Raw genomic sequence first — 24849 nt, forward strand, 5'->3', positions numbered from 1 at the left:
GTATCAAAATGCTAAAATGCAAAGTTCATTTGAAACTGCTTAAAAAGGTATAGCCCTTTGTTCATGCTTTTTTTGTATGGAAATTCGATTGCTACAATCATGAACTTACTTCAATAATTTCCTGAACAATTAGCGATTTAGGTGTTGGCTAAACATTTATTAACCATTATGTCTTGGTTAAATTCGTTAAAAGTATTTTTTACTCCCGATAAAAATCCCAATAAAGTTATTGAAGTAAAATCGGAAAAATATTCTAATCGTAATGTTCACTGTCGTCATGACCCGATTATTTTGTATGCAGTAGATAATAATAATGTCAGTGAAATCGTCTTACATTTGTCTCGTGCGGAAAGCTTAACTACTTCTTACAGGTCTAGTATTATTCAAATTAGTAAAATATTAACTTAACATATTTATAATTGCAACCATATGGTTCAACAGCTTATACCGAGGATCGAGTATAGAAGATTCAGAAGTAAGATTTTGTATCCTTAAGGACCAATTACCAAAAATACTCAGCATATCGAAAGATGTAAGTAGATTAATTTATTAACAAGATACCTACCTAACTATAAAATTATCTAATGAAATAATATTGGTTGTGTAGTGTTATTGTTTGTCCGTGATACAAAATCTTTGTGATACTCTTGTCGAACACCCAACATGGAATATTGCACATTTGGTTGTGAGGTTAGCAATGTTAGACATTTTATCGCACCCAAATGTTGTAATGTAAGTTTTTTATCTACAAATGTTAAACTATCATTGTTAATATAAACATATTGTAATTGTGTTATTATAAATTTATTAGGTATTTAAATACACCAGATGTTGAAAGTGGTATATCATCATTACAGTTGGCCATTTATGATAATTCATTAGCTGTTGTAAAAGCATTAATTGCTTTGGATGTTTCTTTGGACCACTTGGATAATGAAGCCAATTCAGTTTTTCACTATGCTGCTAAATCTAGTAGTGATATAATTTTGGTAAAGTCATAAATTTATAAGTAAATTTTCACATAAATGAATAGTATAATAATTTAAAAATGTTGTAGGTTTTATCTAAAGTGAGCACGAAATGCTTAAATTATCGTAACATGAATGGATTTACTCCCCTTCACTTGGCATGTCAAGCGGATAAACCAGAATGTGTTAAAGAATTGTTAGTTTGTGGGGCTGATGTAAATATCCCGGCTGGAGCTCCTGTAACTAATGTTACCGAAAATAAATTACCTGGAATTGTTAAAGAATATCTTCAGGATAATCATAAAAAATTATTTGTTGAAGTAAGGACAAAATATTGTCTGTACATTAAAACATTGCATAAAAGTAAACAGACTAAACTTACCTATAAGTTTTATTTAAGTTTCATTTTGTTAATACTACATATTATGTTATGATTACTGAACATTGAAGTTTTTTTGGTTTATTAAACCTTAATTATATTAGCTATAACTGTAAAACTTAAATTATTAAATTGTATTTTATTTATAAAGACGTACAAAGTACAAACTATCTAGGAACAGATTTGTAATTTTATATCTTAAATTTTTTTAAGGGATTGATTTTTTCTAGGATATGAAATTTGGTGGAACTCCTTTACATTGGTCAAGTTCTCGTGAAGTAATCGACAGCTTGATTGCCAATAACTGTGATATAAATGCATTAAATTTTGATAAGCGCACTGCTCTTCACATAATGGTAACTTAGTATAAAATGTATAATGTATATTTTCTATTGTATCATTCTATACTATTTATTTTATTTATAATTTATATAGATTTTGGCATGCAAATAATTATTAATAAACTTTTATTTTTTAGGTTTTGAGAAATAGATTTGACTGTGTCATGGGACTGTTATGTAATGGAGCTAATACAAATATACCGGACCAAGAAGGTAATACACCACTTCATTTGGCAGTCAAAAGCAATTTGGTACCAGTAATTCATGCTCTTATTGCGTTTGAAGCTGATATTGATTATATGTAGGTACATTTTAAACTTTATTTTATTTATTCAGTTTCATCAACTAGATGGCTTGTTTACCTAATCCTCCTATTTCTTAAGATTTTACTAATTTAATTAAATAGTTTCTTTTCTTTTCTGTATTTTTTTTATTTTTTGTATTATTTGTGCTATAGTTAAAAGCTTTATTTACAGATAATATAATTACTAAATTAAAAAATAAAATAAAATATTTAATTATAAAACTAATCTTTTTTAAGTATCTTTTAAAATATATAAAAAATGTTTTATAAGTGTTATTTATAACAATTAATAACTTATAAATATTTATAATTTTTTTTTAGTAATAATAAAGGTGTATCTTCAAGACATATTGCTGCTACCAATAATGGTCCAGATAAAATTTCTGATAAAATTGTCTATATCTTGCATGCTGTTGGTGCAAAACGTTGTCCAAATGTTGCATTGGATACGGAATGTACAAATGGATGTGCTTGGGATAAAGAATACAATGGTTTACCACCTCAAAGACCTATATCAATGCCAGTATGTACTAACTAAGGATATTTATTTTACATAAATTAAAAACATGAATTACATATTGTTTTTATGTTAAAGTATCTGTAATTAAAATACCAGATTACCTATTTGACTTGTCTTTTAGGTCTGTATGACTCAATGATTAGGGTAAATCTAAATTCCTATACTCTATTCCAAATAAGATCAGCCTTGCGTGGCGACCAATTTTCGTCTGGTGGCGGTCAAGTTCCCCCACCTAATAGTTATTCGACTGTAGCTCTACCAGCGACGTAAGCCACATCCATGTGTACAACAGGCCGCCAAAGACTGATCTCATTTTGAATAGAGTATATACAACATGGCAGGTAAAAATATACCAATACATAAGTTCCTACACAAATAAACATTATTTTCTCACTTTATCCAGACTTAAAGCCTATTAGGACTGATAACTTAAATGTAGTTGCTATGGTCAAAATTGGTTTGATTTTTTTGTTCTATTAAAAATTATTTTAATTGAATCAAGTTCATTATCTTTTGATAAAAGATTCATAGATTATATTTATATAAAATAATAGATAAATTTATATTATTATAATATTATACGTTATATACATATTACATTTATAATACAGAAAGTGATGCATTTAATTTACTTAAATAACTGTTAACCTGCTATAGTTTCATAATAGAGCTTACCAAAACCTATCAAGTGATGAGATAAAAGAGCACCCTCACTTAAATAGTTACATTATAATAATATTAATTCTTAGAAATGTATGAATAATTTTTTTTACTATGTTCTGGAATTAAAATATATTTTTATTTTAAATCATTAGTATACAATTAATATAGTTATTATTTTACAGGTTAGATGTATTGTGACAGCTATGGAAGAACTTATGGATGAAAGAATAGATATTAACAGAAATCATAGAGGAGGCAGAGTTTTGTGTCTTGATGGTGGCGGAATTAGAGGATTGGTGTTGATAACTATTTTACTTCATATAGAAAATGCCACTAAAGTTCCTATTATTCATTGCTTTGATTGGATAGCTGGCACAAGTACTGGTGGAATTTTAGCTTTGGGACTTGCATGTGGTAATTGCATTGTAATATTATTTTAACTTACAAACTATTTTTTTTTGTTGATTGAGTTAAGTTAAAATAATGATGCACAAACAATTTAATTATCAGCGTAAAATTAGGGAAAAAAAATTACAAGTTGTGAAAATCTCATAAATAAAAAAGGTATTTTATTTATCATTTTTAAAAATATTTTGCTTCTTTTTGTTTCAAAATATAATACCTATAATTAAACAATAAAATAATATCTATATTTTTTATTCAGAATGAATTGGATAAACTACTTGTGGTTCATTATGTTAACTTTATAGGAATACATAATCTTCATTATGTATTATATTATAGTACTAATGTCATTATTTATATATTACATTTTAGGTAAATCTTTGCACGAGTGTTTGTGCTTATATTTTAAACTTAAACAACTCGTGTTTCAAGGTAGTAAACCTTACCAAAGTGAGGTGTTGGAAAATATGTTACAAGAAACATTGGGCGTAAATACTTACATGAGTGATATAAAACATCCAAAGTAAGTGGTTTTTATTGACTTAATAGTTGTTTAATCAATGAAAACACCTGTCAATTAATTTTTAGATTAAAAAAGAGTTATTTTATGTCTTAATTTTAATTATGAATCCTACTATATTGTTTGGACTATAAAATAAAATTGTTTCAGGATCTTAGTCACAGGTTTATTAGCAGATAGAAAACCTGTAGACTTACACATTTTTCGTAATTATACATCACCAAGTGACATGATTAATCTAGATCATCCCTGTGATTATCCACCACCACCACCACCTCATGAACAGTTAGCTTGGAAAGCAGCAAGAGCAAGTGGTGCAGCACCTTCATATTTTAGGTAATTATTTGTATATAAATAGCTATTATTATTGTTTTTACTTGCAGTTACAGATGTATAAAATTATTTTTAATAAATCTAATTGCTTGGTGAATATGGTAGTTTGGTAAGTATACTAATCCATTAATAGTGATTTGTCTAAATCTCCTAAACACAGATAACGTATTAGAGAAATAAATTTGTATCAATTTCAGTATCTGGGACAGTGGCGCAACCAGGATTTATTCAAGGGGGGGGGGGTCCAGGAAAATTTTTGATTTATTATATATTGTTTTTTTGTTCTCTTCCTGAGTATATACTATAAAAATACATTACATCGCTTGATAAGTACAATTATATTATTATACCAACTCAATAATAATTATAATCAATACATTTTGATGAAAACTTTTGGGTAACTTTAAAAATATAAAATAAAAATAAATACTATGGCATGATCCAAGGGAGGAGGAGGTCCGGACCCGGGGTCCATCCCCTTTGTTTGCGCCACTGATCTGGGATATATTCCATCCCCTCTTATAATAACAGTTTAACATGTGTCTATTAATTATTATTCAAAATTTTTTTTAAAAAAAGTCGAAATGATTATTAAAAAAATAATGATATAGATTACCTCTTTTATATATAATTTAATTCAATTGATTTGACTCTTTTTGGACATTCTATTGAATATTTATAATTTTAATTATTTTAATTAAATTAAAAGAAGTATAATTGATATTATTTAATCAGAACTGCTAAAAAATGTGTGAAACCAAATTTATTGATTATTTGAGGTACCTTGAAAAATCTATAACAATCTAAAACTCGGTCTGAGTTATGGGGATTTTTCTATTTACAATTATTTTATGTATTGTCTCTATATCCTTCCTTATATTGTTTTAGTATATGTTCAATAGAGAAATTTCAATAAATTTAACAATAACATTTATTCTATTTTGAATATGTCTGTATTATTAGTATTAATCTTCATTATTGAATGTACAATTTTATCTGATTCAAAGTAGTATAACTATTGAAATATTTTAACTTACTGAAATTGTTTGTATTATTTTAAACTTTATTATATGCCAATACAAATACAAACAATAATAATTTTTACAATATTGTTTGTTCTTTATAGAGCAATGATGTTTATTATTTTTTTTTTAATAATAATTATTATTATTTCAATAACATTTGTACATAGAATTGTTATATTAATTCACAATATGAAATGTTTTAGAATGTTTGGTCGCTTTTTGGATGGAGGATTGATCTCAAATAACCCTACTTTAGATACATTAACTGAAATCGAGGAATATAATTTAGCATTATACAAAACAAATAGGGCTGATGAAATGCATGATCCAAGTCTTGTAGTTTCTGTTGGAACTGGAAGTATACCTGTGACTGAGGTACAATTTACAATATACGCTTAGTTTTCTGTCTTAATTAATATTTTCATTTGATTAAAATGAAGTATTCAATAATAATATTGTATTCAATTATTCTTTTTATTTTCTTTGTAATAATTTTAATTTGAACATGAACATTTCATTAATAATCTATTTACTGTGTTTTGTGTTTGGTTTAGGTGAAAAACTTAGACATTTTTAAGCCAAGTAGTGTTAGCGATAGTTTGCGTCTGGTGTTTGGATTCTCAGCGTTGGGTTTATTACTCATTGACCAAGCCACCCAATCTGATGGTCGTGTTGTGGACAGAGCAAGGTCATTGTGTTACAAAACAAAAACTGAGTTTTTCAGGTAAACATTTATTTTTATTTTTATTTTTTTTTACTTACCTATATCAGTTTATATTTCTAAATATTCAAATTTTAATTGTCGGTATTTAGATTTTGCCCACAACTATCAGAAGATATAGCCATGGACGAAAAAGATGATGTTAAACTAGTCAAGATTCTTTGGGAAACCAAAGTCGATATGGTGAAAAACAATAATAAAGTGTGGAAACTGGCACAATTATTAAAATAATTTTATGTAGGTACTTATTATTATATTTAAGATATCGTATTGCTTTTAATTCTTTTATCTTAATTGTTTTTTTTTTTTTTTATTAAATTTTTGAATATTCCACTTTGTAGTTTATATAATATAATTAAATATATTGCTTTATATTCATAGAAATATAATGTATCTATCTATTTCTAAATATTTAAATTTATTATAACAGTGCATATTATTATAATTTATTATTAAAAACTAAAGGAATACATCATTACACTTGTGCTTTTTCTTAAATACTATGGTAACACTAGTATACATTGTTAAATGACAATAATATAACATAATATTGTGTGTGCATGTATGTATATTATACATATACTTTTTACAATATTTGTAAAGGTTTTTTTTTCGCCTTGACAAAAATTCAATAAAATTCTATTTCTTATGGTGATAATAATAAATTATTTTATATAATATATATATATATATATAAAAAAAAAAAAATGTCAAGGCAGTATCACATTAATTTGGCGCAAATTTAATAATTCTTTATTTATTTACTAAACAGTGTGCTAAAATTTCTATTGAACACTGTAATATTATCTTATTATAATACATAAATGTTGGTCTATATTCGAAAAGACGAATGGTTGAAAATTATTTAAAAATATTTATATACTTTTCTTTAAAATTATTACTTGTTAGACTTTTATCAACTCAATACGTTGACGTGCGTGTTTTCCCGTCTACATGACAAAATTCGAAACCATCTACGTTCTATATCGATCGATATTAATATAATGATTTTATGAAAAAGAAAATACAATATAGGTACCTAGGTAACTGGTAGGCGTCTATTTGGACACGGTCAACTTGCCGCGTACAACATTTAACGCCCTCGTGAATTTACATCGCTTTCAATCCTTTCAATTGGATCTTTTTTTCAAATACTTTATAATTATTAATTAGATACAGCGACGAGTGTTCCGCAATAAACTATATAGTTGGCGTCCAGACGGGAATTCGATCAAATCGTTTACGTTCAGCGTTCAATTCACTATAATAATTAACTATGTACCCAAAGGTTCAAAAAAATCGCGAAAAAATGTCCCTCCGGACCTGCACATGATTTTATATATTTATTAAAACCGTCCATTTCACTCGTTCAGAATCGGTTATAATCGTATATGTCTACATAAATTACAACGAATTTGTTTCGAACCGGAATTCTCGTAGGTTTTGTAATTTGTTTTTTGTAAATATCGACTGCAGTCGGTCGCCGTTCGCAGAGCGCGTCGTGGAAATTATAAGTAATTTCTTCAGTCAAAAGATATATATCTCTATTCGCCTATACCGATATCGCTAAGAAAATATTCTATACCTTACATCCTCTATATATATATATAACTTTTCTACGTCCGTTTCGACAATTCTACCTACACAATAAAGGAAAATAATATTACGAAAATTATTGTTCGTTCGTTCGCTTTCACGGGAGAGACTTGCCGAGCACCTCCTCCCCACGTCGTCATCCTGCACGCAACTCTTGATTTCCGCGCAAACCAATTCTATCTATATACCAACCAGCTATAATACGACTCCGCATCGTTACAACAATATTATTATTACATAAGGCACCTATACCGTTATAGTGGACAAAACGTCGCTGGCGCGAAACGACAGAGCGATAAAGAACAATAATAATAATATTAGACGTATAGAAATCAAACAACACCGACGGCGGCGTACAGCTTGAGCAAGAGCGATTTTTCGCCGAATATATTCCTTCAAACGCACGTCTCTCGGTCGATCACGTCAACGGTGTCGACCGAGGACTGCTGTCAGGAGGCGATCGTCGAACACGACCTGGTGGTGTTCTCGGTGGCCGGTTCCGGTTCGTCGTAGTGCTTGTAGTCGGGTTCCCGCCGGCAGTAGACGCACACGAGCACGCCGAACGCCACGCCGGCCAGGCCCACGCCGACCACGGGCAGCCCGTACGACCGGAGCACCTTGAACGACGGCCACTTGGTCTGGCACTCGAGGTCGGCCTCGTCCACGCCCGACGGACAGTTCCGGTGGCCGTCGCACCACAGCGTGGGGCTGATGCACGCCTCCAGCTCCGGACATCCGTACGCGCAACCCAACGAGGCGCGCGAGCCGAAGGCCGCCGACCGGTTACTGTTGGAGACCGACCCGGTGCCGCCGCCGCTGCCGCGCGCCGGTTTCGCCGACGGTTTAGACACTTCCAGCCACTTGAACGCCATCGTGCCCGGGTCCCGGGCCACGAACTCCACCATGAAGCTGGGGTTCTGCTGGTCGTCGGGCACGAAGTCGGTCCACTCGTCCGAGAACACGTACAGCGCGTCGCGGCGGTCGTCGCGCGACTCGGCCGGGCACACGTTGCCCACCAGCCGGACGTCCGGCCGGACCGCGTACAGCAGCATCCGGTTCCGGGTCCGGCACGCCGGGGCCGCGGCCGCCGAAGCGTTGACCGGCAGGAAGCGGCCCCACGTCTGCACGAACATGCTGTGGCCGGGCCGGGCCTCCAGCAGCCACGGCACGTCGCGGCAGTGCAGGTCGTCCCGCGAGGCCGGCGGATGGGCGAGCTCGATCTCGCCGCCGGAACCGCGGACCCACTGCTTGCGCGGACAGGCCGGCCACCGGATCGCGCGGACGTGCGCGTTGAAGTACGTGTTGGAAAAGTCGTCGGCCGCGGACAGGCCGGGCACGCGGAACCGGATTTCCACGCGGTCCGACGACGCGTCGAACGTCACCTGGGCGGTGCCGAGCGCGGCTTCCGTGAAGTTCTGGCCGAAGCAGCCGCGCTCCACGCGCACCGTCCGCCAGTACACCTCGCTGACCGCCAGCCGGGGGCCGCCGTCGCCGGGCGGACACGAGTACTTGCCGGTCACCGCGTCGACCACGGCCGCCGGCTGCAGGGGGGGCCGTTCGCGCGACCCGAACGACGCGTTCCGCACCACCACCTGCAACCGGTAACCGGGTTCGGCGTGCAGCCGGTACACGCAGTCCAGGCTCTTGGCGCCGCCCCGGCCGTACAGGAACACGTTCCGCGGTTCCGTCAGGTCCAGCGGTTCGCGCACCCGCCGGTGCTCCACCGCGCACTCGTCGCCGCCGGTCTCGCGGTCGTACACGGCGCTGTCCACGAACTCGTAGTGCAGCCGGAACCCGAACGGTTCCAGCACCGTGCCCAGCACCGTGTGCACCTGCAGTATGACGCTGGGCGACCTCGACAGGTAGCTCTCGTCCGGCGTGCACGGCCTCTTGGGCCGCGTGCCGTTGGGCTGCGCCGACGACGACGACGACGACGAGGCGGCGATGTGCTCGCACAGCCTGGGCGTGTCGCAGTGGTCGCCCAGCAGCGTGCCGGCGCCGTCCCATATCCGGAGGCGCGTGGGGCACGGCTTGAACGTGAGGAAGTGACCGGTGCTCCGGTGACCGTAGCTCTCGAAGTACATCCACACGCGGTCGTCGGGCCGGCCCTGGAACCGGTACGTGCACGTGCTGTTCGGCGGCACCGCGTGCCGGGGACTGACCAGCACGCCGCGCCGCGACTTGGGCGTGGCCGACGCGTTGACGGTGAACTCGCAAACCGACCCTTTGGCGTAGTCCAGCGAGTCCGAGTCCACGAACGCTATGCGCACGTCCAGCTCGAAGCTCCGCAACCGGGACACGGGCGGCGGCCACGAGAACGTGGCCGGCGAGTTGTGCACCCACGACTTGAACACCACCAGCATGGCCGGGCCGCTGGCCACCACCCGGGGCAGCGCCGGCCCTCCGCAGTACCGCAACAGCACCGGATCGTCCTCGGACGGCCCGTCGTGGAACACCAGCCTGTCCTCGTTCTCGCTGCACATGTCGTTCACGCGTATGATGGCCGTCCCGTTGACCGGGCGATTGCCGCCGCCGGCCGTCTGCTGCCCCCCCTGCTGTTTGCCGCCGCCCGACGACCACCTGCCGTGCGGGCCCGTCAGCGCCGAGCCGTCCCGGCCCTGGGTCACCGACACCATGGCGTGCTTGCACTTGGGCACCACCTTCTGCCGGACCGTGTACCGGCACGTCACGTTCCGCGGGTACATGCCCGGGTAGTTGGGCGACTGCAGCGAACACCTGTTGCCGCGGTAGCACTCGTAGAAATTGCGGCTGCAGTGCGTGCCGGGCACCAGCTCGCCGCGCTCTTTGGGCTCGGCCGCCGTGCCCAGTCTCACCGACGCCTGTCGGTTGTTCAGGAACTTGAACCGCAGACCGAACGCGAACGGCACAGTCGTGTACAGCCCGCTGACGGGTACGCGCAGAGTGAGCGTCACCGTGCCCGCCTCGCTGTAGTAGACGGCCGGCGCGGCGCCGTCCGTGGGCCCGTGGCCGCACCACGACCCGCCCACGTAGGGCCGGCCGAGTTCGAGTATTTGCATCTCGCCACTTATGCACTCGCCCAGGTACAGCGTGCCCAACCGGAACTCCTCGAAGATCAGCTGAAAACACACACACAAAAACCACCGTTAATATAATGCGATAATATAATATTTAACACGAGGCGATCCTGCAGTCGACTATAGTGGAGTACGCGTGAGCTTAGTATTTCGATTTATAAAAGTGAAATTTTCATCAATCTTTTTATAAGTTATTATTATCAACGTTCGTATAATATGTGAGACGACATTTTTTAAAGAGGTAATGAAATTGAAAAAATCCGTTTTAATGTACCTATCCAGAAACTCCAAAAGTATTTGCTTAGAAAAACAAAATTAAAGTATATTTTATCATTAAAAAAGGTAAAATTCAAAATAATAAAAATAAAAAAATGTATTTTTAACGGTTTAAAATTATTTAAAAAAATTTACTACCCGGTCCATATGTAAATATATAAGTGAATAACTGATTGAATAATGACGATAAAAAAGTTTGAAATTTAAAAAAAAAACAAAAGTCATCCTCTTTAGTTAATCTGCATTTACATAATTTAGTGGCCACGTCAAAAAAGTATTTCGGAAATGTCCATATATGCTATATAAACATTTAGAATTAAAGCACTTTTTACCATTATCCCACGCATCTGTTATATTACACGTTGGAGCGTAGGCTAACTACTGCGCAGACTATTTCACATATTTGGAAATTATACATAGTACCTATAGTTGAATTATTTGACAAAAATGATGCTGTAGCTACACAAAAAATCTAATAGTCGTCGCAGAAAAATTTGTGAAATTATTACAAGGACATCATTAAATTAAAATTAAAATATGTTTTGCATAAAAAAAAAAAAAAAATACCAAATACGATAATAATATTTTGTAAAACGTCCAAAGTTTTGAGTGGCAAAGAAGATCTAGATCTACTTGAAGATATGACTGGAAACGATGTATTATACTTTGAATACGCGCAGCCATTATTATATCAGTAGCTTAAACACTTACTGTTCTAGACGATCGCTGATATTTTAAATTGGAAAATATAATACATTAATAATACGACGTTATTTTTATAAATATAATATTCATTAATCATAATATTTTATCTTCAAAATTATCTCAAAATATATACCTAATGTTGTTATATTTTTAATATTTTCATTTTAGGTAGGTACTGGATAAGGGTGTAAAGAAACTAGACAAAAGAATGACATAAATTAAGATTGATTTCTTAGATATAAAGTGTTATAAAATATATCACTATTCAAGTAAATAAAACAATATATTAAAAATGTTTTTATGATTTATATAATAAAACATTGCGCATGCGTATTGCGTATGTTTTAAGCGAATAATTTCAAATTTTCAGATCAAATAAATGCACGCTTCTGAATTTTTAGTATGTAATTTTACCAATGTTCAGTACACGAAGGCATGCTTATTTATGTGTCTTTTAGCCCTAGCCCTGTACATAATATATTATCCTGATCGTCTAAGTCGTATAAATCTGGTATGGGTTCAACTCGTTCAAGTACACTTTGTAATGATCGCCGTGCAGGATATACTGCGACCACGTCTTGCACATTAATTATTTTATACGACGTAGCACGTTTCCGGTAAGCTTGAGGTGGTTGCGAGAAGGCGGGTAATTGTTAAAAAAAAAAAAAAAATGTCGTATTTTATAATACGTACCTACGATTAATGATTTAATACTTTGAAATAATAAAAAATAAAATAAAAATAGCTAACTGCTGCTGTGTGAAGTTATACCTATAAGTACCTACTACCGGGTCAATCGAGTACTCGCGACGATGTGGCTGTGACCTAGTCCGCAACGAGCATTTTTCTTACAAAAACGGTGAATATATTATAGTCAGTCTAGCACTATGACTACCTTCTACATATCGCTAAGTGCTCTACTCGCGGTATTTATACGGTTCTCGTCAATGACGAATGGTGCACTGATAATTATCGAATTGCGTTTGTTATGTATGTGTTGGTAAAAACAACTTGTTATTTTCACCTCTGACCTGTGTTTGTTATTTTTGATATCTAGCTTACATTATGTTATCATGAATTACCTGTATAATTATTAAATTTGATTAAATTATTATACCACATTAAAATTTATGTTTAATATAGGTAGTTTGGGATCACTACGACTTTGACTCTTCAAACGTTTGAAGATAAAAATTATATTTTAAACGGTTCGCAGACAAAATCATCGTATCCGAAATGTTTGTGAGAGACTGAATATTAGGTAGGTATTAAAATTTTTTCGGCTATGTTTCAAGTTGACAATATTTTTTGAGTATATATTATATCCAACAGGCATAGACATTATTTTCTCGTCAATAGGTATTATTTTGAAAATCAAAACCAAATTTTATTTAAATTACATTTTAAAAAGTTCGAATACGATTTGATTTTGAGTTAGAAACCTACTGTTAATAATATATTAAATTTATACCATTATTACTTTTATTGTTATGATTGTAAATTAAAAAGTAAAACTATTGTCCATTACACACAACTCAAGCACCTTCAGGACTCATTTATTGTATAGGTACCTATATGTTTTGTATTATCTATAATTTCAACGTTTTTATTAAAATTCATATTCGTGTTTTTTATTCTACACATAATATTTTTTTAAGCTTTTAAATGGTTGAAATACATTTACATTATTTGATCTAACCGCATTATACATAGGCTTGACCATATAAGTCCATAATTGCAAAATTATTTTCATGTACATCGAAAAATCATCAAAGCTTATCAAATGCCTATTATTTATTTTATCAGATTAAAAAGAAATACACTAGCCTTTTTTGTTTTTATCCGTGCATATGTATTTTTTTTTAACTCGTATGTAGCCTTGTTTATATTTTTAAATAATAGAATTATTATAATTACATTATTCGCATTATCGGATACCGTGGATTTAACCGTAAAAATAAACAATTGTTCAACCACTGATATTTAATTACTCTTATGGTTATCGAAAAATACATTGTTTTATTATCTATTCACTATTGATTATATTCATTAAATTATAATAATATAATATTTATACGTTGTGACCGGTAATGCTGTTAATTCAAAATTTTCAAATGTTATACGGGCGTATAACTTTGACTTAATGTTATTTTTGTAATTCACGAATAACATTTTTTATTTTAATCAAAGATCTTTTGCAAAGAATTTTTTACCAACATTTAAATCTTTATGTATGACTGTAATACTTTATATAATATTCATATAGGTATAGGTATGAACAGTAATTCAACATTTTGAAATATTTACAATAAATATAACAATGAGTCAAATCAAAAGATTTACAATAATAGTCAGTAGTCACAATGTATATTTAATATTTATACCTCTATTATATTTATCGAGATCACGAGGACGAAATAATCACGGGACGCGATGAATAATAAATGGTAGGTACCTTTAATAAAAAATGCACTGCACTGGAGCTTGCCGCTTTTGCAAGCGTCCACCATAATAAGGCCATTAAACTTTAAAACAAAAAAGTCGGTCTAAGTCAAATAATAAAAAAAATAAAAATATACCTTTCTTTGAATTATTCAGTTTGTATGGTTGTCGCAACAACGAATCAGGTCATAAACTCATAAATGTCATAATCATCTTATACGTCTACAAAATGTTTGGAAACGGCCGTGCAATATAGAGATCGTCCAAACGATAATCGACTAAATATTCCGTCCGCGTTACGGCGAAAAAGCCGGGTAAATCTTAACCTACATCCTGCAGCGCGAAAAAATGTCCTTGACGATTATATTGAATTCCTTAACAATATTCACATAACTATGAGTAGTATAATATTGCAGTATACCTATACTTTAATAATACTTTTATTTCATATAATTATTACATAAAATAATATGTTCGATAAACGATTTTACGTATGTCTTGTAAATTATTTAGTAGTTACCTATAGGTACCCGCGACCTATTGCTTATTAATATTGATTCCTTTACTCGGGCGAGGTTTAATGTTTGTTTATTTCATGGTCGTCTGTTGGTCTCAAGCCGAGTCCAGTTCCGTTCTTATATGGATTATATAATATAATATAATATTAAATAGGTAGTTATATCGGCTCTTAACCAATAATGTCTGTATACAGAGAACCTAATTCGGTAATTAAAACATAACGTCAGATGATGTTAGAAAGCGGCGGACCTCGTTATAACCCTGGTCGAGGTGACCGCCGATGCCGTCCGTAGATTTATAGTCGGCACTTTTCATCGGGTTTTCGCGTTGAATAATCGACTGAGCCACGGTTTTTAAATATAATTAATCGAATACATAATAATTGTCTTATGGTTTTAAAATTATATTCGATACAAATGTATGATTATTTTTTAAACTACTACAGCGCGCAATAAGAAAGAATGTATCTACCTATTATATTGCACTTGATGTATTTTTACAAAACATTTAGTTATTATTTAAAAATTTTAATTTACACCATATATGCATGACCTAGATGGCGATTAAAAAACTAAATTTACTTCTTTTTGATTGAGTAGTTAATATTTTCCCCCATATAAACTTTAAGCTTTTAAAGTTCAATATATTATATTGTTTGTTAACTATTAACTTTTAGTTTCGAAATTTTGATACGTTGGCTTAACTAATCCAAGTTAATTATTTTTATTAAATCGTCTACCTTTGTGTTGTCCATATACCTCGGTTATCGATTAATGAACACCAAAACGAAGGTATGCGGTCCCCGAACGGTCATCATTTTCTCTCAGTCATCGCGTCTGTGCGAGCTATGTTTTTAAATTATATTTTATCCGAACACAGAGATAAAAGTAATGCATTCATGATATTTTTTTTTTTTAATAATAACTTGAAGGAATATCAAAATAATTATAAGAGCTTAATTTATTATATCAGATCACAGGTTAGCGGAGATACGATATATTCAATAATTATAAATTATTTTGATAAAGTTGTCTAATTTTTAAAATGTTGATTTAAAAAAATTATATAATGTATTTAATTTAAACCAACGTCGAAAATTGGTATTTAGTATAAACTACTTTAAAAATATTAATACTTAGCACTAAGCGTAGTGAACATACTGAATATATTTAAATAATTATTGTGTCTTATACCCATGTGTTATAACGGAATACTATATTAAAAAGATTATAAAATACAAGCAATTTATATCTAGGTGCATAATATCATATTCAAATTTAAACATGTTTATTGTTTATATAGCCGTATAGGTATTCATAAAAATACAACTTCAGTACCATAGGTACTCATAGTGATGTAGTGATAATTATATCATTCAATTTGTTTAGCGATTATTAATTTACTCGAATATACTTTTATAAGTTCAATAAATACCCAACTCAAACTCCATTTCCTTATCCCGAGAATGTTATTCTGTATTTGATGATAGGTTTTTTCTTTTTAAGTCGTAGAAAATCCAGCATCTTTGAACGCCCTCGTATCTGTTTTAGACGGATCTCGAGAGCTCGGTCAGGATTGGATTTTTATGTACAAAACGTCAATACGTCATAATGTGTATACGTATAATAATTGATTTGAGAACTACTATTGTATTGCGTCAGGAAGGCCATTTTGATCGAAACTTGGATTGCTTGCGTATAGAGTTTTATTTCGTTTTTCTAACTTAACTTGAAGTACTTCGAGGGAAAAAAATGAAAAACATTATTGTGAAACTAACTAAAAATCAATTTTAAAGTTAAATAATGCGTGTATACGGTATCCATTTATATAATATTATTATTGTGCAATATTTGTTTTCAGATCACCTATATGTTTCTGTTACAACGTTCTTTTCCGAATATGTCTAGAATTTGGTTTGAAATTCAATTAATATAAAATACTATAATGGTCTATATATATAAAAAAAAAAAATGAACTAAGTATATAGACCTTGCGTTGAATTGGAGCTCTTCTGCTTACCTCATTCATCTCAGGCCAGCTGTAGCATTATTCATAGCGTAAAATAAAACAGCTTTAAAAGTTGTTTTTTTCTTTTTCAAAATCAAATCTATCATAATTCATAAAACCATTTCAGTGGTTCTCGTTTAAACCGAGGTTTTATATCGATATAAGTCCCTTTAATGCCACAAAGGTTGTTGAAAATTACACGTGGTTTAACAATTAATAACAGGTGCATTTTAAGCAGATCACGTCATCTTTAAACGCGCACGGTATTGATATAACTATAATACAATGTATACCATTTTAAAAGTACCTACAATTAGCAGGTAGGCGCGAGTTAGTGTTTAATACTATGATGTTAAACATAAAGTGTACTGATACCGTAATCTTTGCCATTTTTTTAATAAGATTAAATATCTGACAACATAATTAGCTAGTTGCAATATGTAACAACATTTCTAGAAAAAACCTTAATCATAAAATAAAATATGGTGTAAAAGTTTAAAAAAATGATTTTGGCCTACTTAAGTCTCATTAATGTAAATATATAACAGTATATACATTTAGCCAAAAAAAGTTTTAATTTAAAAATATAAACGTGCATTATAAAAAAAGTTCAGAACATAAAATATTTCTCAAAATATAAATTAAATGTGGGTGTTAGGTGTTTACAAGAACGTTGTATAACTTTTTATACACCTATATATAGGTGCCATGTTACATAGTGTAATTTCACATTAATTAAAACAAATACTCTAATTTTAAATCTAATTATGGTTGTAATATGTCTTTTGGTTTTCATTAAATACGGTTTTAATAAAGTTAAAAGTTTTGTAACTAGAAATTTATGGTTTTCTCAATTAGTTTTTTTTTATTTTATAACCGTATAGTTTAGTATCAATAAAATATAAGAGACAAATTGTAATATAAACACTGACTGATTTTATTATTTATTATAAACTATAATCGTAAATTTATTTTTAATTCATCATATAAAATAATAAAATATACCCTTATGGCTTTCGCATACAATAGTATATATTGTAAATTTTATATTTTTACTAAAAAAAAACTTAAGGTACTTGACATAATATACTTGTAATTAAAATTTATAATATGTTAATGTAATTTAGACTTTTAGTGTGAAAATTTATAAGTATGTACCAATTCAATATTATAAACGATATTATAAAAATGGCACGACTGAAACAAATATTATGTAGGATTTCATAATCATTTTGAAACATTAATTAATTTTAAGTCGCTTTAAAAATTAATACGAGTCAAACTAAATAATTAAATTGGCTCAATATGACCAAAATAATTATTTTTGATTTATATTATATTAAATACCGAAAGCCGTTCGTGGGCATGGAACGGAAGTAAGTTTAATCTGACGCCGACCTCATCATATACTGTGGAGCTGCAACTGATTTTAAGACTAACAAAATAATAGTGAAATAAATGAATTTTACCGCTTCAATGGATATAGGATATAGCTAAAACTTAGGTTATAAAATTTGTAATCCCACGAGAATTCAATCGTAATCCCGATGCAGAATGGTTGTCTAAAGCTACTCAAGTATAACTCAATCCGTAGTTGTAAATTGTCTATTACATTATTTACTGCGATGAAATAATAAAATCATAAAATATAAAAATATATAAGGACTAGATGTCGGTTGCTATAGTATAATATTTTGTCTTAGTGCAGGGTTTTGCAAAAACATTTAGATTTTTGCTTCGCAGTTCGCTCCCATCGGGCTTTAATTTATATATTATTTTTCATTCGAAATCATAAGAGAATATGAGTTTTTTTTTGTTTTGCTGCGTTTAGAACAGATTTCAATTATTGTTTGTATGAACACATTATTACTTAATGTAAAGTTTTCCAGTAGATGATTAAAATTTGTAAAATAATGAATAAAATGTTTTCTAATGCATGTACTAGGTACCGTATCAGAAATTTAAATGACAGTCGACAGCAACACAATATAAATAAATTTGTGTATAAGTGATGCATACTTGCGTATATCTACCTACTCAAAATTCCCAAGTTTATAAAAAATATTTCATAAATATAGATTGAGTAATTCAATTTATCTAAATATTTTATTTATATTTATAAATTTCGCCTTTGAATTAAAATATAAATCAGTGGGATTTATATTTACATGTATATAATAGATGTACAACGCAGAAATGAATAATTAAATTTATTCCATTTAAATTTCTATAAATAGCAACCTAAAAATATAAAGTTTTGAAATTTAAATTTAGGTTTTTTTTAAAATTATTCTATTATTTCAACATGATAAAATAAATAATTTAAATTTCAAATGAAGTTATTAGTAATTATCAATTAACACAGGTATTTTTAAATTTTTCATAATAATTGTTTTAAAAAATGAATTCATTAATATTTAGGTTTTAGTTTAAAAATTGTTGGCTGGTAATTTCATGATTTTTATCGAATGTTGGTACCTATACCACCACTGTATAATAATATTAAAATAAGAACCTAACCAGTACCTCTAAAAAAATACAATATATTGTATACCTCTATCTGTGGTCGATATTAAATTTATAGAAAAGCTAAACGAAACGCGTGGAAAACTTTTTTTACCTACCTGATAAATAATTGAATGCGTAGGGTGCAATACCTTGTCAACCACCAAGCTGCAGCTATATCGAGTTATAACCAAAATGGGCTATATATGTGTGTTTATATATTATTTTGTATATAATATTTGCTTGGATATTATATCGTGTATTAGACGCGTTATCGTCGGTAAAGTCTTACACACACAAAACAAGATAATTTTCGATTTAGATAAGAATTTAACGTTTTTTTCCTTTTTTTTTATCGTTTAAGACTACGACTTTGGTACACGCCACATGGATATATGTTTACAAAACCCCAATCCCGTATTATTTTATATTGAATTTTTATCTCATTGTGTCCCAAAAGACAAGATTTAAGTGTAAAAAATAGTTTTTATTGTACAGCTGTAAGTTATACTTCCTTCGGGCAAGCTTTCATAACAATTAGGGCAGAATGTTTATATTTCCAATTTAAGCACAGCGTGCAATACGAACCGTCGTATTGTATATTATTACAGCGACTTTATCTAGCACGATTTATCCCGACGTGTCCCCAGGTGTTGCGAAAAATCCTCAATGGCTTTTATTTTGTATTATATGTAGGTACGTGTTTTAACGCGCGCATGGAAAACATCTTAGAATCTAGGACCTAGGCGGTTATTAGATCTAGTTGAAACTAGTGGTCTTACGTATTATTTCATTTTTGGGCTGTTATTCAAATCAGCACGTGGTTTCTCTTTCTTATAACAAGTTGACACAGTTATTTTCGAAATAAGAGGTTCAATTAATAATTATTAACTATAATGAACAATACGTCGATAAAAAATAATATCATCACTAAAGATGTGGATGACTAAGCGTTTTTTTCCTTTTGATCCTACATAATACTATCTCTTAGCTAAAAATTCGTTTCATGTTCCCTCGATTCAGAATATACTAATTTTATTTTGCGTTTTTAGTTATAAATGCATTTTTTTTTTTTTTTATTTAAACTTCATTTTTTATATTATGGGTCATTTTTAGTAGTTATTGTACAATGTCACCATTTTTTATGAATTTAAATTCTTAAAGAAAAATAATTAAAAAAATAATAAAATTATTATTAGTAGGTATTAGGTATTTATTTTAATAAATGTTAGGTATATTAGTTATTAGTCATTTTTTTATTAGTTTATTACTAATGAATAATATTCAACAAACAACCTATCATTAGTTATTAGTACTTATCACACACATATACGCTTATCATGCACTCTTATCGAACCAAACGCTTATCGAGTATTATATTTATAAATCGAATGGAATAAATTTGATTAAAAAGATTAAATTGGTATATTAATTCTAAAATATTTAGGTCATTTTTTTTATAATTTTAGAGGTCATTTTTGATACTTTTTTAGGTCTACACGTCCTATCTCTAATCATCATTAAATTTAAACTGTAACAATATATAGATCAATCTATTCTATGCGTATCTTCTATCTTTTCTTTTTTATTATTTATTTATTACTGTTAATAGAAAATATAATATTTATACAAAATAACAGAATATAAGTATATGCGATAAAAATGAAAAAAATAAGTTAAATTACGTGGTTAGAACTCATTCAATGGTAGCACTTAACTGGAAAGGTGAGTAGTAGGCAACGAGAAGGAGAATAAAATAAAAACGAATATGGCTTAAAGCAAAAGGTCACAATCTTCTTTTCAGCCGCCGACAAGGATTTTAGTAAGCGTCAAGGTACCTACCTAATTAATTTTCTAATAAATTAGCTTTTTATTTCTACTATAAACGTAATTAGTACCTACATATTGCATAAGTTACCCACACGGAATTTAGCAGTAGTGAATTTATAGAAAGCATGCCAATCTAAAACAATACTACATAATACATGATTCGCTGTATGTAGCGAAATAAGTAATTCAATTTGATACGTTTTAGTGATTTACCAGCTATTGTTATTGTACGTCGTCGTAAATCTCCAGCCATTTTTAAAAATGCTTAAATATATTTACACATAGAGCATCGGCTATAGTGCAATAGTTTTGAGATGACATGATTTATACACATATACACACGTTTTACGATTCCGACCTGTTTGTATACAACAAGCGGATATACGTTGTTGAGAAGGAACTGCCGTATTCTCTACAGACAATGAAAGTTACGCCGCGAAAAGAATTCTCATGAATAATTTATTGTATGTATAAACCAGAGTATAAAAACCCAAAACCCTTGTATGAAAAACTTTATACTACTTACATTTAAACATTTTATATTTGTCCTTTTTACTTCTATTTTATATAGTTTCTATACAATAATGTTTTAAACATGACAAGACAATTAGCATTAAACAATTTACCGAGAGAAAATGCACAAATTATGGGGGTTACTTTTTATTCTCCACAAATGTATATCCTTTATATTTTAAATCGTAAAGTCGTCTATTTTAGTTTGACGAACGTTTTGATAAGTATTAAAATATATTTAAAAACATTTATATAATCGTACAAGATGTCTAAAATAGTAACACTGTATGAGATTATACGCGGCACGAACATAGATGATATTTTAGCAAAGAATGAATTTAACCAATTTTATTTTATAACTGTATTTTACGAATTAAAAAAATATTTTTGTATTACATTAATCTCAAAATATAAAAAAAAAATGATGAAGTTATGAAATTTTTGGCATAACAAAAAAGGTTCCTATGACTTAGAAATGTCAAATATTATTAAAATACTTATTTTATTTTCAAATACACAAGGTTTTTTACTTTTTTAAATAAATACCTTGCAAATATTAAACATACTTTTAAAATATCATAGGAATAATAATAAAATAAAACTCTCTTAGGACTGGAATATTGTATTACACGACAGATTATGTAATACTTTAAAAATAAAATTTGAAAAAATGTATCATAGTTAAGAATTTATTTATGTTAGTAGGTACCTATAAATGATAATATTATAGATTCGACTAACTAATGAGTAGAAATATTATCTAATATTTCATAACATTTGATACAGGTAATTATAAAATGAAAATTTCAGTTGAAATTTTTTTACCAATGAATATAATGGCAAATTTTTGTATAAAAAATGTATTTTGTAGTGTCGTTATTATTATGTAATATTGAGCCTCATCAAAATAACTTGAAACGTGTTATAATTATTTAAAGAGAAAAATAAATATTAATGAACGAGTAAAAAGGACCACGTCATGAAGTAGTTTTTTGAATAATATTATATACGTACTGTATAATATAATAATAATAATATGCGGCAGTAATGCACTTGTATTGTATAATACTTACTTCCACAAAGTCTCCATGTTCTTGTCCGCTCGCAGTGAAACTCAAGTGACACAGGAATGGTCTTTCCTTTTGTATTTTCTTCACAGACAGTCTGTAAGATTTTCCTACTTCACCGTAATAAGTCCTATTGCAAGCTGAAATATATATAGACAAGTGCACATAAGATTTAATTAGCATTTCTATTTTCTATATAAAATGTATGTAGTGTGTGTATTGTAAATTTACATACCAGGTGATTATTTTAACGCAAGAAACTCATTTTTCAAACATTTTTAAAGTTTGGACGTGTCGAGTGGCACGGGGGGTTTCCCCGTATAATGATGGTCCATTACTCCACACTTCTAAACTTTAAATAATTAAAACTAATAATTAATTACTCGTTTGAATTAAGACTTTTTATACATCGACTCCCAAAAATATTTTACTTTTGAATGTAAAATTAAAAAAGTGTTAATATTAAAAGTAAAAAATGATAATGATTAAAAATAGAAAAAAAGTTTATTTAGTTTACAAAAATGAGATTTAATTATGATTATTCACATAACGTAAAAAAAATATATATTTTTAAAAACGTTAAAAGTTTTTGAAATAAGTATTGTCTTACGACTCTTACGTTAAGATAATCATCTAGGTTATTTTTATTATAATATTAACTGGTAAGTACAGTATAAATAATTTGTATACTGCACTACTACAGAGTAATTTTTCTTCTATAACTTAAAAGATTTGTCTTCTCAGTTAATTTATGCATCTATTTAAATAACTGTACTTTTTAGATAAAATTGAAAAAAGATATAAATATTTATCTTACAACGTAAACGTATATAAATGAATAATTACATATATGTTTAATATAATTATAAACATTGTTTATAATTGAGTGTGACTTTTTATAGGTTTTATATTTTTGAATGGAAACATTATCTTTAATATTATTAGCTATCAAGTTTATAGAAGAATAATTTTTCTGAAAATGATGATGTTCAAAATTCAAATATTGAACTTTTACAAACAATAGTTATTGTTATTTAAAAGCATTTAGAATTTGGTGACGCGTTACGCTTTACCTAACCTTTATCTACACGCGGAGACAATAATATTCGTGTAATTGTACGATCATCGCAACGTACACATGATTACGCGTATATAATAGATTTATATAATAGCTTTATTCTAAATTAAAAATAACATTGGTATTTAAAAAAATGATAAAAAATTGTATAAATTATTTTTGCTAAAATATTATGATGCTGCAGTATGATAAGTGTATATACTTAAACTATATGAAACAATTTTTAAAAATTCACCGAAAATAAGTGTGCTTACGTTAAAAAAAAAAAACAAAAAACCTTTTTTTACAAACACAAATGTTAAAGACCTTTTCTGTTGCAATTATTATACAACATGCGTGTTATAGTATTAATTAGGCGAGACAAACAAAAAAATAAACGTAAATTATATTACTGTCAAAGAAACCAAAAAATTTGATTTTAACCGATGTAAATCTGTTGCATTGGAAATAGTTGGAACAAAACAAACAAAAAAAAAAGCATCAGGGAACACGACGAGTGAGCTGAAATGCTGGATACTTTATATATATATATATATATATGTGTGTGTGTGTGTGTGGACACATTTTAATGATTGCGGGGGAGGGAAGTCAACAGTGACTAATTAGGGTGAGAGGCGCCAGTCGCATGCGCATATTATAATATGTGTATGTGTGCATATTGGGAGCGTTCTTTTCTGCGTTCGGTCTTTATACGTATAAAAATATTATAAATATTATTTATATATATGTGCGTGTATGTGTGTGTATTTGTGTTGTATATTGTACTTACTGCAGCTGCAGGGATATAAGGGATGGATGGATGGTAGACGGAGTGCGTGGACGTAGAAAATAAGATTGATGGGTGTTAACTTTACACTCAACCACTCAGCTACAAAGCCTTTGCAGTAATCTCGAGAGCACTTTTTATCAAAAAAAAAAACTTCAATCCACAATTTATTCTTTTCTGCTGGTTATAAGTTCGTTCCTAACTTTCCCTCCCTTAAAAACTCCTATATATCACCGATTGGTAGATTTTCAAATATTAATACGGCGTGTCAGACCCATCGCGCAAAAATTAAGAATTGAAGCAATCGTCT

The 24849-nt window shown here is 31.9% G+C and overlaps 2 protein-coding genes across 3 annotated transcripts in view; one reads left to right on the top strand and one right to left on the bottom strand.

Annotated features, from left to right (window-relative positions):
• Positions 1-6657, top strand: LOC114132376 (85/88 kDa calcium-independent phospholipase A2). The gene is made up of 14 exons (XM_027997825.2): positions 1-371; positions 442-532; positions 608-732; positions 812-989; positions 1058-1288; positions 1578-1703; positions 1826-1989; positions 2314-2515; positions 3358-3589; positions 3953-4103; positions 4251-4436; positions 5662-5833; positions 6013-6182; positions 6272-6657. The coding sequence occupies exons 1-14, from the start codon at positions 169-171 to the stop codon at positions 6408-6410; spliced, it is 2370 nt and encodes a 789-aa protein (XP_027853626.2). The 5' UTR covers positions 1-168; the 3' UTR covers positions 6411-6657.
• The window catches only part of LOC114132383 (uncharacterized), a 27416-nt gene continuing 9040 nt past the window's right edge, over positions 6474-24849 (bottom strand). For both annotated transcript variants that reach the window (XM_050204697.1, XM_050204696.1), the window contains exons 3-4: positions 22702-22835; positions 6474-10873 (exon numbers count right to left, since the gene is read on the bottom strand). In XM_050204697.1, coding sequence (XP_050060654.1) covers positions 8225-10873; positions 22702-22835 — 2783 coding nt within the window. In that variant the 3' untranslated portion in view covers positions 6474-8224. The remainder of the gene's footprint in view (positions 10874-22701; positions 22836-24849) is intronic.

The sequence above is a fragment of the Aphis gossypii genome, chromosome 3 (genome assembly GCF_020184175.1).
Source record: "Aphis gossypii isolate Hap1 chromosome 3, ASM2018417v2, whole genome shotgun sequence".
Lineage (NCBI taxonomy): Eukaryota > Metazoa > Arthropoda > Insecta > Hemiptera > Aphididae > Aphis > Aphis gossypii.